This window comes from Lagenorhynchus albirostris, chromosome 12, assembly GCF_949774975.1.
Source record: "Lagenorhynchus albirostris chromosome 12, mLagAlb1.1, whole genome shotgun sequence".
Taxonomy (NCBI): domain Eukaryota; kingdom Metazoa; phylum Chordata; class Mammalia; order Artiodactyla; family Delphinidae; genus Lagenorhynchus; species Lagenorhynchus albirostris.
The window spans coordinates 27,920,020-27,933,397 of record NC_083106.1 but is presented as its reverse complement, the minus strand read 5'-3'; the positions used below and the strand labels follow the sequence as shown (position 1 = coordinate 27,933,397).

The 13,378-nt window shown below is 37.4% G+C and overlaps 1 protein-coding gene across 2 annotated transcripts in view; it reads right to left on the bottom strand.

Annotated features, from left to right (window-relative positions):
- The window catches only part of HBS1L (HBS1 like translational GTPase), an 81,868-nt gene extending 69,137 nt beyond the window's left edge, over nt 1-12,731 (bottom strand). For both annotated transcript variants that reach the window (XM_060167742.1, XM_060167741.1), the window contains exons 1-3: nt 12,545-12,731; nt 9,054-9,119; nt 727-855 (exon numbers count right to left, since the gene is read on the bottom strand). In XM_060167742.1, the coding sequence (XP_060023725.1) occupies nt 727-855; nt 9,054-9,119; nt 12,545-12,587 (238 nt within the window). In that variant the 5' untranslated portion in view covers nt 12,588-12,731. The remainder of the gene's footprint in view (nt 1-726; nt 856-9,053; nt 9,120-12,544) is intronic.
- Nucleotides 12,732-13,378: the final 647 nt, after the last annotated feature.

The window sequence follows — 13,378 nt, the reverse complement described above, 5'->3', positions numbered from 1 at the left end:
TAGAACAAAGCCACACTCCACAGAAAGAGCAAATCAGCTCAGCCCTACTCATTACCAACGGATGGCATTACTGTTATACTTGGTGATTTTAGGTCTACTACATTGTTCATCAATCTATAGCTTGAGTAGTATGTTTGAAACAATGTCATATTTGAAATTTATTTATAGAAGGCAAAAACCAAAATATAATATATCTTTGTTAAAATGTTTAAGAGAACTAAAAAGAAGCAAACTCAGAACCAATGCCATTACCATTTACGAGTTCTACCTTGAAACTTAATTTACATGACTGTGACCAATCAGGACACTGTATAGTATTACTTCAGACTTAATTTTTTTTTTAATAAAAACCAGACTTTTGGAACCTAATATTTTGCAAGGAAATGAGCTTCTGTAATCTAACCATAAGCTCTACATAGAGCTTATGAAACAATAAATATTGCTAAAAGAAAACAAATCATTGAAGTTTCTCTCCTAAGGAGATTTCAATAAAAAATTCCAGTTATTAAATAACAGCCACACAATTTTTCAACCATACTGTTAACCATCTAGTCCTCACAAAATATAATAAAATGTAAATTTTCCTTGAAGATATAAGATATAATGGTAGTTCATACCATTACTACCCACGATCATTATTATGAAAAATAAAATTGATAATTTCCGGTAAACTGATTATTAATCATTTTCAGATAAGAAACATAGATAGACTACTTTTTACTATACCTTGATCAATTCCGCTTAGCTGATGGTTCAAAAGAGAATTGGAGGATTCTTTCAAATCTTCATAATCATATTCTTCTACAGGTTCAACAACTGAAGGTCTGTCACGTCGTGAGTAAATAAACTGAGCAGCTAGAATATACAATGATTAAAGAATGTTGTACTATAGCCATTTCCCATTAACTTTTTTCTTTAACAACAGTTAAAATAAAAATCAAAGATTCTGACCTACCACCTACAGCCATTTGCCCACATTTATAATAATGGATGAAAACAAAGACAAAACATATCACACCCAAATTCTGCTCAAATGTCCTTACTAACCTAACCATTCACTAGCCTCTTATAATTGTCTCCCTTCTTTCCTTCTATCTCATAAACACTGAGCTTACTTTCTCCACAGTTTTCAAAAATTATCTTTCCTAATCCTTGCCTGCTATTCCATCTTCTCTGAAATTGTTTCTTTGATACAAATACTTTAAACCTCATATCAAATTTGTTCATTTGCATAATTAAAAAATACCAAAAACAGACTAGATTTTCACTTTCCAAGAACTACTAATTTTGCCTGAACCCAAGAGTTGACCAAAATCATAGGCCTTAACTATTTTTTTTTTAAGATTTTTTTTTGATGTGGACCATTTTTAAAGCCTTTAGTGAATCTGTTACAACATTGCTTCTGTTCTATGTTTTGGTTTTTTGGCCACAGGGCATGTGGGATCTTAGCTCCCCAACCAGGAATCGAAACCACTGCATTGGAAGGCGAAGTCTTAACCACTGGACCGCCCAGGAAGTCCCCATAGGCCTTAACTTTTAAACAGTTTATACTTCAATCATACACTGAGACTGTATATTAATGTCATATACCTAACTTTGACTTTCAGACAGAAGTCTGTGCTACTCTGCAGTATTGGCAGTGTCATTACTCAATATATAACTGGGCATTATATTTTTCATTAATAGGTAGAAAGACAAAATATCAAAGTGCCAACATATGCTTGAGTATCATACACGAAATACGTGTGAGCAAAGGAGAGAATCATCATGAATGCCCAAAGTGTTCACTCTTCCACGTCAACTGGATGCCCACTGAACTCAAGTCCTGGAGAATGTGTTCAATTGCCAAGGAATAAAATTAAAGAATAAGTTTAAGAAGGATAAAAACATCAATACAGTATTCTAAAGGCAAGGTGTTATCAAGGATTTTATATTATTTAGCTTTCTGGAAGAGCACATAACATGTATGTCTATTGCTTAGAGTGCCCACATTTGACTTTTGTGCATGTTTTCAGGAAGGCACTATTCATGAAAGGGAATCTCTAACTGCATTCAAAATGTAAAGATAACACATATATAGACGATAGAAAATACTATGACTTAAGGGTAACACCTATACTCAGACGGTCATGGCGTAAGTGCTACTTATTTATAGTATAAATCAATGATGGCCTTACAGATTAGCAGGAAAGGCAAAAGAAGAAAAGGTAATGACATATTTTATAAAGCCAAATGAGTAGTACAGATGACAAGTGCTACAGAAGCATAGAAGATTAAGTAATCACTGAAGACTAGAGCAGTTATAATAAAGAAGGCAAGAACATCAGAAAAACTGAAGAAGAGGTGGAAGACATCCTGAACAGGAGAACAGAATAAGACAAATAAAGAGCAGTTGAGAGAATTTAATCTATTCTGCTATAATGCATGTTTCCTTAACATAAACTAGTTTATATCAAATGGTCAACAGGGGAATGATGACAGTAACATTCAAGTTGCTTTGGTTTATGAGATTTTCCCCCCAACACTTTGTAATGCAAATACAAAGTTCAGTAACACCAACCATAGAACATTATACTGTAATTGGAATTGTACTTTAATGCCAGATAGCCCCACATTCTTCCTTTTGGCTCCATTTGGCCATGTGTCCTGTTTTGTGCATGCTTACCGCTTGGCTCTCTAAGACCTGTGAGTATTTTGCCTTTGCAACATTACTCATTAGTTTCAACTCTTCCTTACACCTCTATCAAGCTTCTACCTTTTTGTTAAATGTAAAGTCCCATATATATTGGAATATATCTTTATTAGGAAGTTAATGTAACTTTCCAAATGTGCAAGCATTTTTATTAGATGATTACTGGTTTATTAGTATTGATACTTTACGGGCTGAGTGGTCTGTTATGATCCTATTTTTTCCCAGAGGTTTTGCTATTTTTTAGTATACAATTTTAAAGACCACAAGGTTTTTCAAAAATGTACATATTATGCTATATACATATCACTATTTTCCCTCCCTCTTGTGCAAGTAAAATACAATACTGCCATTATAAAGTCAACATGGTTAAACAGCAGGAAAAATATCCTGTTTCACAGATTTTCTAAGATGACCACTTTTTTCATATGTTAAAAATCTCAGAATGAGGGATGTCTTACAATCAAATGGCATCTTAGTATTATATAATACTTAGACTGACAGCTGATTATTTTTTAAGTGGTACGTAAAATAACAATATGTCTTACAATCCATGGCATTTTAGATACAATAAAATGTGGTAGCATTAAAAAATGTAAACCAGGCCATTTTGTGCCTGATGATTTTCAAACTACTTTCCTGGCTGTAATTAACTATTCAGTTTAGCCTAAAAGTAACAAATATACTTTCCCCAACTTTCTCTCATAGCTCTGAACTGTGAGGAAAAACCTAAGACAAATCAAAAATTAAGTGAGTGGGCTTCCCTGGTGGCGCAGTGGTTGAGAGTCCACCTGCCGATGCAGGGGACACGGGTTCGTGCCCCGGTCTGGGAAGATCCCACATGCCGCGGAGCGGCTGGGCCCGTGAGCCATGGCCACTGAGCCTGCGCGTCCGGAGCCTGTGCTCTGCAACAGGAGAGGCCACAACAGTGAGAGGCCCGCGTACCGCAAAAAAAAAAAAAAAAAATTAAGTGAGAGAAGAAATCAGATACGTCCGTGAACAATTTTCACTTAGGAAATACTGACAGGGAAAAAGGAAGTTATCAAAATCCAGAATTCTACTCTACCCCCAAGAAGCTATTCTTCCTGGAGGCTTCCTACCCCCTCCCACATACAAATCCAACTCAGAAACTGTGGCCATTGTTTTAGAAGTAAATGATGGTTGGATTTGCCCAGGAGTGCAGAGGGATGGTGGGTAGGAAAATTCCCCAGGGAAAATAGTTGCTGGGGAAAAAAGAAGTATCCATATCTCTGAAGTTGAAATGAGAGCCAAAAGGCAACAAATATGATAAAAAAGAGTGAGAGAAAAGCAATGGAGAGAAAAGGATAAATATAAAGTGCTCTTCTTTTCTAAAAATTTAATCACAAACTTTGACAGAAATGCTTTCTGAAAAATTGGACACCCATAGTGACTTTTACAATTTAAAGCATTTTGCTAAACATAAAAATTCAGAGAATTCAAAACCTGACTCTGCAATTGCCTAATATTGCTTCCTAAACATCTTAAAATAAAAATCATGTGAGGCACTCATTAAAGATACAGCTTTCTAGGCTTCTTCCCCTGGAGGTTCTGGTTAAGTGGTGTTGGAATGGGGCAGGGAATCTCTATTTTTACAATTACTCCCAGCTGACTGGTATCATCAGGGAAGGTAGGAAAGAGCCTACAAGTCTCCCCTTTCATCTGTCCCAGATGTAGTCCACTTTGTATACGGTCATCAGTTACTTTCCTAAAACATGACCCCCTTAACTAAAAAACCTTCAATAAGCTAAAACTACACACCTAAAATTAAAAACCATCTTCCACAATTTGGCTATTTCCTTTCTGAGCCCTCTTTGTGCTGCAACTGCATTAATCATGTGAGTCTTCCCAAACATGCCTCACTTAGAGGCCACTGCTCAAGCACTGTTGTTTCCTCTCTAGGATGCCATTCTCACTCCCAAATTTACCAGTCCCAATCCCACCTCCTTCCAGAAGCCTTTCCAGACTCCTTCAGGCAGGACTACTTCTTTACCCACCATACTGTCATTTGAAGGGAACTTTTAACAAGCTTCCTTACATGTTAATTGATGCTCAATAAATTAACATGGAATGGACTGAATAAGGTTAACTACTGTTAAATTAATCATACAAGGTGGCCATGAGACTGAAGTGGCTCTAACGCCTTGGTTGCAAAGGGAAAACCAATCCAGAGTCAATCCTGCAAAGGCCTCAGGACTAAGAACAACCAATCACAGAAAGCCAACTACTCTCCCCCAAATAATGTAATGGGTTAAGCTGCAGCCAACCAAATAATTTCCTTGCTTTGCTTCATGTCTTCTCTATAAAAACCTTGCCCCAGCTCCTGTTGGTGGAGTGCTCCTAACCACTTCCAGTTTGGAGCTACCTGATTCAAACTGATATCTGCTCAAATAAACTCTTAAAAATGTTAATATGCTTCAGTTTATCTTTTACCACTTCTAATTATATTAGTTGAAACAAGATTTGTAACTGTTCAAAGTTTTATTTATAGGCTCTTTTTGCTATCACCAGCTCCCTAATGTATGTTCAATATTCAGCATCAAAGTCAATCTTTCTAAAGAAAAAAAAAAAAGCAACAACATTTAGAAATCACCTTTCCATCAAGAAAACTGTGCTTAGCAGAGTTAAAAAAATACATAATAAAATTTAGAGAAACTCCTATTAATTGATAAAGTCATTCAATTACCAGAATTCATTAGACCATGAATTCAATCATCTCTTCGATGACATTAGCTGCTTCTTTAAGAACAGAAAGTATCCTTCTAAAACTATTCATTTTTAATTGAAAGTTGCTTGGAAAAATATACCACTAAAGAGGAAAAGTGTCTGATCTGATATTACTACTACTTTATACATGTTCTGGAAAATTTAAAAATCCAAAACTACATGCTTTTGTTAAAAATACCAGTTTGTCACAGAAGAAAGTCAAAACCATTTAACTATCTCATGCTTTGATAAAGTCGGTTGACTTCCTGGAGTATATACAAAAGTAACTCTCAAAGAGTCAGTCTGTCCTGAATATGAACCACAGACAAGACACATATCAAGGGCTGTGAGAGACAAGGGATAAACTATGACCTCAAGAAAGGTAGGCCATAAAAGCAAATCTCAGAAAAACACCTTCAGAATGCCTGACCTTGTGTAGTGTTAGCTCATTACTCAAGGTTAAGCATGATTTATTTAGACAAGCCTAGATAAATGAATGCATTAATCTGCAATATTAAGATGTCTTTCAGTAGTCCCTCTCCCTATGAAGGTTTCCTTGTGCAAGCCAAAGTCAACCAACTTCCAAGTAGACCTTAGCTCCTGCAATTATCTCTTGAATCTATCTGCAAATCCCCTGCTGTCACCCCTGTCCTAAACAAATGGTTCTCAAAGCAGTAGCTGTGTCCCACCCTCAAGAGTTTCTGACTACGGGGTGGGGCCCAGAATTACTTTTCGAACAAATCCTCAAGTAATGCAAATGATACATGGACCACATTCTGAAAACACAGTCCTGAAATATCCTCATCTCCTCTAGATTAGTATAATAGTCTCCTAACTACTCTATCTACAACCACTTATGTACCACCTTCAATCCAGTCTCTATTATATGAGATTTTTTAAAAAACTCAAATCTAATTATCACACCCACATCACCTTCTCAGTTTCATGAACATGCCATGACCTTTACTTCACTTGTAACACTAGTTAGTGCTACCAGACATTACTTTGTCACCTTGTCAACTGATGATAATGAACTGTAGGCACCCCAAAAGGTTAACCCATAGTTTTTTTAACACACTGCAAATGACAAGTGCCTGGGAGGTTCCTTGGAAAAACTGAAATTTCTTTTATCCCTAATCCCTACAAAATATGGTCTTTTTGAATCACTGAATAAGAAGCTTTAAAGGAATGCTGATTAAGCTGCCTCTCAGCTTCTAACCCAGTCTCTTTACTCTGCTCTGTGACGCTGGGGTTGAAGTCTGCAAAGCACATTTCTTCTATGACAGCTGGCTCCCTTTTAGGATGAGCCAACGGGCAGATGCTAAAGGGAGACTGGAAGGCTGGAAGAGGAACACACATGCTCCTTTCCTTTTTGTTTCTTATCTGCTCACCATCACCCCAGCAACACTTCATCTTGCAGAATCATTTGTTCCAGTAACTGCAATTTATATCAGTTTGCAGTTTTTCCAAAACTCCCAGAACCAGCTTCAACCATGATCATACAGCCCGCTAGAATTCCCTTTTCAAAAGGCTGAAGCCCAGCTTCACAGTGTCCCTTCAGAGACACCAGCCACAGAGCATCCCCTCCCCAGGTCTCAGTCCCAGCTCTACAGTCCCTCCTCTGAACTTCAATGGCAAAGCAACAAAGCAGAACCCTCTTGCTACACATCTAGGTCCCAGCTCAAAGGAGCCCCCCACCAGATTCTAAAGGTTGGCTTCAACCTTGTCCATTGGTTCCCCTAGGAACTAGAGATGATAAATGCTTCCTAAAGTTACTACCTCCTTGATATTTTGGTTTGCATTTTTTGTCTCTAATACCTAGTTAACAACTTTTTACATTAGAATCTCTGGCAAAACAACTGGTGTAATTTCTATCTTCTAATAAAATCGTGACTGATAACAGTGTAACACTAAAGGAAGAGAAGAAAGGCTCTGATTAGTTAGGCTAAATGATTAAAGTACACATAAAGAGCTAGATGCATTACAGAGTAATAAGTTAACAGGAAAAAAGATGACAGGAAGAGTAGAGGTGCTATGACAACTTCTAGAGCACCTATGCCTTTATAAAGAAAAAGAAATTCTAAAAAGTCAGAAGGGACATAGTTGGTCTTCAGAGACTAAGAGGAGGCATAAAGCAGGTTCACAAAACAGCTCAGGAGACGATAAGTTATTAAAGACAAGGCACACTGATAGAAATTTTAATTACTATATTAAACCTTCCAACTTGTGGAAAGTGAGTTTTATGAATTATATTTATGCTGTACATAGCTATATGTAACTGTACCCACTTTTATGGCATAGTAAAATTTATCAAGGCATTTTAACCAACTGTTTATGGAGTAGGCTAAAATTTGAAGACAAACGCATTTTTAGGGAAATTAGTGAGAAAAGGTCTGGATCAAAGACACTGTCTCTCATGTACCACAATGTTCACTGCAGCACTATTTACAATCGCCAGGACATGGAAGCAACCTAACTGTCCATCAACAGATGAATGGATAAAGAAGATGTGGCACATATATACAATGGAATATTACTCAGCCATAAAAAGAAATGAAATTGAGTTATTTGTAGTGAGGTGGATGGACCCAGAGTCTGTCATACAGAGTGAAGTAAGTCAGAAAGAGAAAAACACATACTGTATGCTAACACATATATATGGCATCTAAAAAAAAAAGGTTCTGAAGAACCTAGGGGCAGGACAGGAATAAAGATGCAGACGTAGAGAATGGACTTGAGGACACAGTGAGGGAGAAGGGTAAGCTGGGACAAAGTCAGAGAGTGGTGTGGACATATATACACTACCAAACGTAAGATAGATAGCTAGTGGGAAGCAGCCACATAGCAGCTGGGTGCTTTGTGACCACCTAGAGGGGTGGGACAGGGAGGGTGGGAGGGAGACACAAAAGAGGGAGGAAATATGGGGATATATGTATATGTATAGCTGATTCACTATGTTGTAAAGCAGAAACTAACACAGCACTGTAAAGCAATTATACTCCAATAAAGACATTAAAATATATATATATAAAGACACTGTCTCTGCTGTAAAGAACATAGGAAATGTTTTTGTAATATGGTCGCAAAGAAGAAATTTTTCAGCAAATGAGACAGAAGATGCAGCTCTTATTTGGAATCCTACAGGAATTTGAACTCTAAATCACTTTGCAGTTCCATCAGAAGTTTGAATTACATGTATTTGGTTTATTTACAGTAGATAAAGTACTGTATGAAGGGAAGTCTATGCATAACACTTCAGTGTTTCTAATATTCAAGATTTTCCTGGGAATATAAAATTAACTGCTGTCTTCCTTCAGAAGTTTTAGATTTGCATTATTGACTAAATTACCATTTTAGTCAATTCAGATTAATTGTATGCTGCAAAGAATATCGGAAAACCATAGTTTTCAGAATTTTCTTCAAACTGTTTAAAGTCAAATGATGGAATCAAAATTTTAAATTCCATTTGTAAGTTAAGAAATTATTTTATATACCTTTAAAGTTCACATACAATTATCTTTCTAAAGGGTACATAATATAACAGTCTCCTGGAACATGCTTGTCCTAGAATGACAATAACATTTACTTAACATTTTTAAATACCCAAATAATGAAAATCAAATTATTTTTAAAAATTCACCTGTTGATGGTGAAATACAATAATCATCCTCTACAGACTGGCCATAGAGATCATCATCTTCAAAATCTAAAATAAAAATACAAGAGATAAATTCACTTACAAGTTCTTTTTATATTCTTAGTTATTAATGAGGAAACATCTGAATTCTCTCCGAAATAAATTAAATTAAATTAATTAAATTGTTCATCTAAATTAAAGGAACTTAGAATGTCCACTTTTCAAAAAAAATTCTAAAAATTCTACCCAAAGTAGTTATTTACCGACTTTCTATATTTATAAAGACATACATGTTTTTAGATTTTTAAGCTAATTGAGTTTTAAGAAGTTTTTCCAAGTTTTCACTTCGTGTGATCAAAGAATAATCCCATACCCCATGTACTTGAATTGTCCTTCCAGTATTGACAAAAATCTGAAATAAGCCTTCCATCCATTTTTTCACCAGATGCCTGCTCTAAGCAAAACATTTATTTTCCATACAACTGACTAGCGCAGGGTATACAATCAGACCATGAAGGCAGTTTTTCTTCATGTAAAGCTAGGTAATGCACAAAACCCAGCTTATCCTAAACTCCCCTCTGCTCTAGCTAATTGGCCTTTTTTCAAACTGACTACAATATGCTCTTTGCCCAGATTTTCCTACCGCTGTTTCCTTCTCCTAGTTAAGGTTCCAGCTCAAATGTCATCTATTTCAGAAGTCTTCCCTGACCACTCCGGGTAAAGCAGCAAGCCCTGCCTGCCACTTTTATTCTCTAGCACACTCCTCTAACTGAACGTCTTCAAAGCACCATACCTGGTTCACTCCATTGACTATAAGCTCCTTCAGGGCAAGACTGTCTAGACAACTACCTGACACATGCTTGGCATAAATTAATACTTGTTTTATTATAAATTAATGAATCAATCTATAAAACCCCACAAAGAACATAAACATGTTTACATAAGTGTATTTATTCATTCAACAAATACTAACACTATGCCAGGGGCTATCAGAGACATTTGGGGTACAAGACTGAGTGGCAGGCACATTCCCAGATCTCTACAAACCTAAAATCTAACAAGGGAAGACAGACGAGAAAACGAGCAATTATAAAACGATATTACGACTGTTTGAGACATAAGAATACAGAATGATCTGGGAACACACATAGGAACAACAAAAACAGAATTGGGAGTGGGGTGGCTAGGGAAAGATCCCCAGGAATATCATATTTTAAACCAATTCTAAAGGATAGTTAGCTAATTTCTGAGGGTATTCATGTAGCAGCAGCAGGAACAGCATGTTCAAAGGCTGAGACCAAATATTTATGGCAAAGAAAAATTACATAAATGCTACTATTGGATGAAAATGTGTAAATTTTTACACATTCAATAAATTATTAGATCACAATCCCGACTTAATAAAAAATATTAGCAAATAAATGAGAAGCCATTCACAAAAAAATATATTTGGATATTAAAGACAAGAATCTTTTTATACTGGGTCAGTTTTTCACTACTGAAATGAACCCTAAAAGTGTTAGAGTATCAGAAGATAAAGAGAATTCTTTCCTGGGATTTTTGTCAAGTGGTTCTTTTCCTCAACAATATTTTGGAGTATTTGCTGCACATAAAGCATTGTACTGGCTAATGGAGTAAATATAAAAATAAAGTATGGGCTTTGCCTTCCTGGGACTTTTATTAATTAGTAGGTGAGGCAGTCTTGTAAACTACTACCCATATTACAGAGAAGAACACAATGAGAGTTAAGGAGAGGAGCCAATAGATTTTGGAGCATAAAAATCTCTGTAATGAAAAAAAAAAATCTCTCTAGTGAAGTTATATTACTTTTGAGAATTTTTAAATGATTATCTGAGAGAAGGGAAAGCTTAACTGAGAAGAGAAAAAAACTGGACACTTAAAATAAGTAGAACTTTCACAAGCAAGAAAAGGGGATGGACCTCCAATGCTATAGGAACAGCTTGGTTATGATGTCATCAACTGTTCCAAAGAAATCTGAACACCTGATGTGGGGTGGCTAAGGTGAGAAGATACTTAGCACTCACTCCCTCAAGCCAAGCACCTCTCCTTCAGGATACCTTCCTTCACATACGAGTTCTGCTTAAAGTCCTCCGACTCATTCTGAACAGTTGTTCTCACTTAAGTAGCTCCCATAGCACTTCATAATCATCCGTTACTTGTGTATCTCCCTCTTTAAACTCCCTCAAACATCTTGCTGTTGGTCCCCAAAGCTCAAACAGTACTCCAAGCACTCACTGTTGATTGAGGACATGATAAATATCTATTAAAGAAATGCGTAAGTAATAATTAGACCTATTCGTGTCTTTTACAGCATATTTGCAAAAATATCTCCCAAGCTAAAGTCATTTCTCAGGTAACAGTGGTCCACAGGCAATACTTAACATCCACCGCAATACTGAAAAAGAATTCCATTCTGAAGTGACCACCAGGAACCTAACACGTGCCAGGCTAACTGGATCACTGCCTTCAAATGCAGCAAAGGGTATTAGCTGCCCTCCGCTATGATTAGAGCATACTGATGTTCTAGAATAATCTGCTGGGAATGCTAATCACCACCACCAATATACTAAGCACACTGCATGCCCTGTACTCAACAAAGTGATAGATCTTTATTCATTTGCACTCCTTCATACTTGTTTACAGTTTTAGTTTGTGTGATGCTTGGTGATGCCTACAAGTATCCACTGTATAGAAATTAAACTTCTGGACAACATTCATATTTTTTTATTTCACTTTTAAAATCAGTAAGTCCTTTTAGAAGCCCCCTTTCTTCTAATACTACTTTTTTTTCCCAAAAAGTACATTTATATTCAGCATGACCAACCAAGAACTGAGTACACACCTCAAGATCATCTGATCAACTTACTCTTTGGGCCTTTTTAATATGTATTTTTTTCTACCATCTCCTAAGTTTCCAATTTAACTTGAAAAGCATACAAAATAAGTTAGTCAGCTAATTCAAGCCAGGTTCTGCACTAAGTGTGTAGGAACAAACACACAAGATTTACCCTTTAAATCTAACAGTTACAGCAGAACGGCTGAATGTAAGCATTAGGTCAATCCTTGTTTTACAAATAAGAAAGTTTCATGGGCCTGTTTGAAAGGAGGGTCGGGGAGAGAAGCTCGAAGTAGGAAAGTGTGTAGCCGACCTGGGGGGAAACAATGGGAGAAGTAATAATGCTTACGTGGGTAACTATCACCGGATCCCAACCTTTTCAAAAGTCCTTCCCATATGAGGCCCTGCAGCATCTCCCCTACCCTAAATAAAACCAATCCCAGAAGGAAAAAAACACTACTTAAAACAACGCCATTCGGTGGAGCTCAGGCGTCCTGTAATTTTCTCCAAATGAGCCTCCTCTGAACGCCAACCTGGCACCACTGACGAGAAACTAACATATGGAAGTGAGTGCCAACCGGCTGCTATCCCGGCTGGAACGATAAAAATGACGGCCCGGCATAACCCTGCCACCTACCTTCATCGTAGTTATAGCCTCGGACATTCCGATGCCTGGCCATGACGGCGGAGAGGGCGTTCGCCACAGCCGCTTACAAACTACCAGCTCGAATACTGACAAGGCGCCAACTGCGGCCTGCCGATTACCTATACGCCATCTTGGCTTCCGGCAGGCCTCAGCGCTGAGCGCCTGCGCACGCATGACGTCTTATCAGAGTACGGCAACCTCTCAGGGTCATTCCCCTCTCTGAGAACGCATGCGCACTCATGCTCACGGGAGGGGTGCGTTTCGGCGAGGCCGCGCCCATGGATAAATTGACTGACGGGGCTTTCGCCGGAGACGAATTACACCGCTTATAATTTGTTAGTTTGGACTTAATATTTCGAGTCGGGATCCTTGACCTACGCCGGCGTTCCAGATTATTTTCCAAATTTGGTTTCTGATAATCTAGTGAAAAAGCTGACTGTGTGCTCAGTAAGAGCACGAACCTTGTCTTACCCAGCTTTCATCTTTGCGGCCTACTTAGGCGCTAATGGGCATTAACAAACTTGTATACGTTTGGTGTAAGAATTAGTCCAAGTTTTAAAGGCGAAAAAAAGACTCTTCATAAACGGGTATATTTTCATTGAGAACCTGGCTACAATAGGTCACCATGCATTTGTGTATGCAATTCGTGGTTTCATGTATGTGCTCCATCCTGCATTAATACCTCTAGTAAAACACCTGTCTGCCCTTAGCCATGTAAATGATTATCATCAGATCATAGAGGATTCAGTGAACACTCATTCAACACAGTAACATGCTAAGATTACTAAATATAGCTTCTTAGATACTGGCCTTAAATGGTGATGA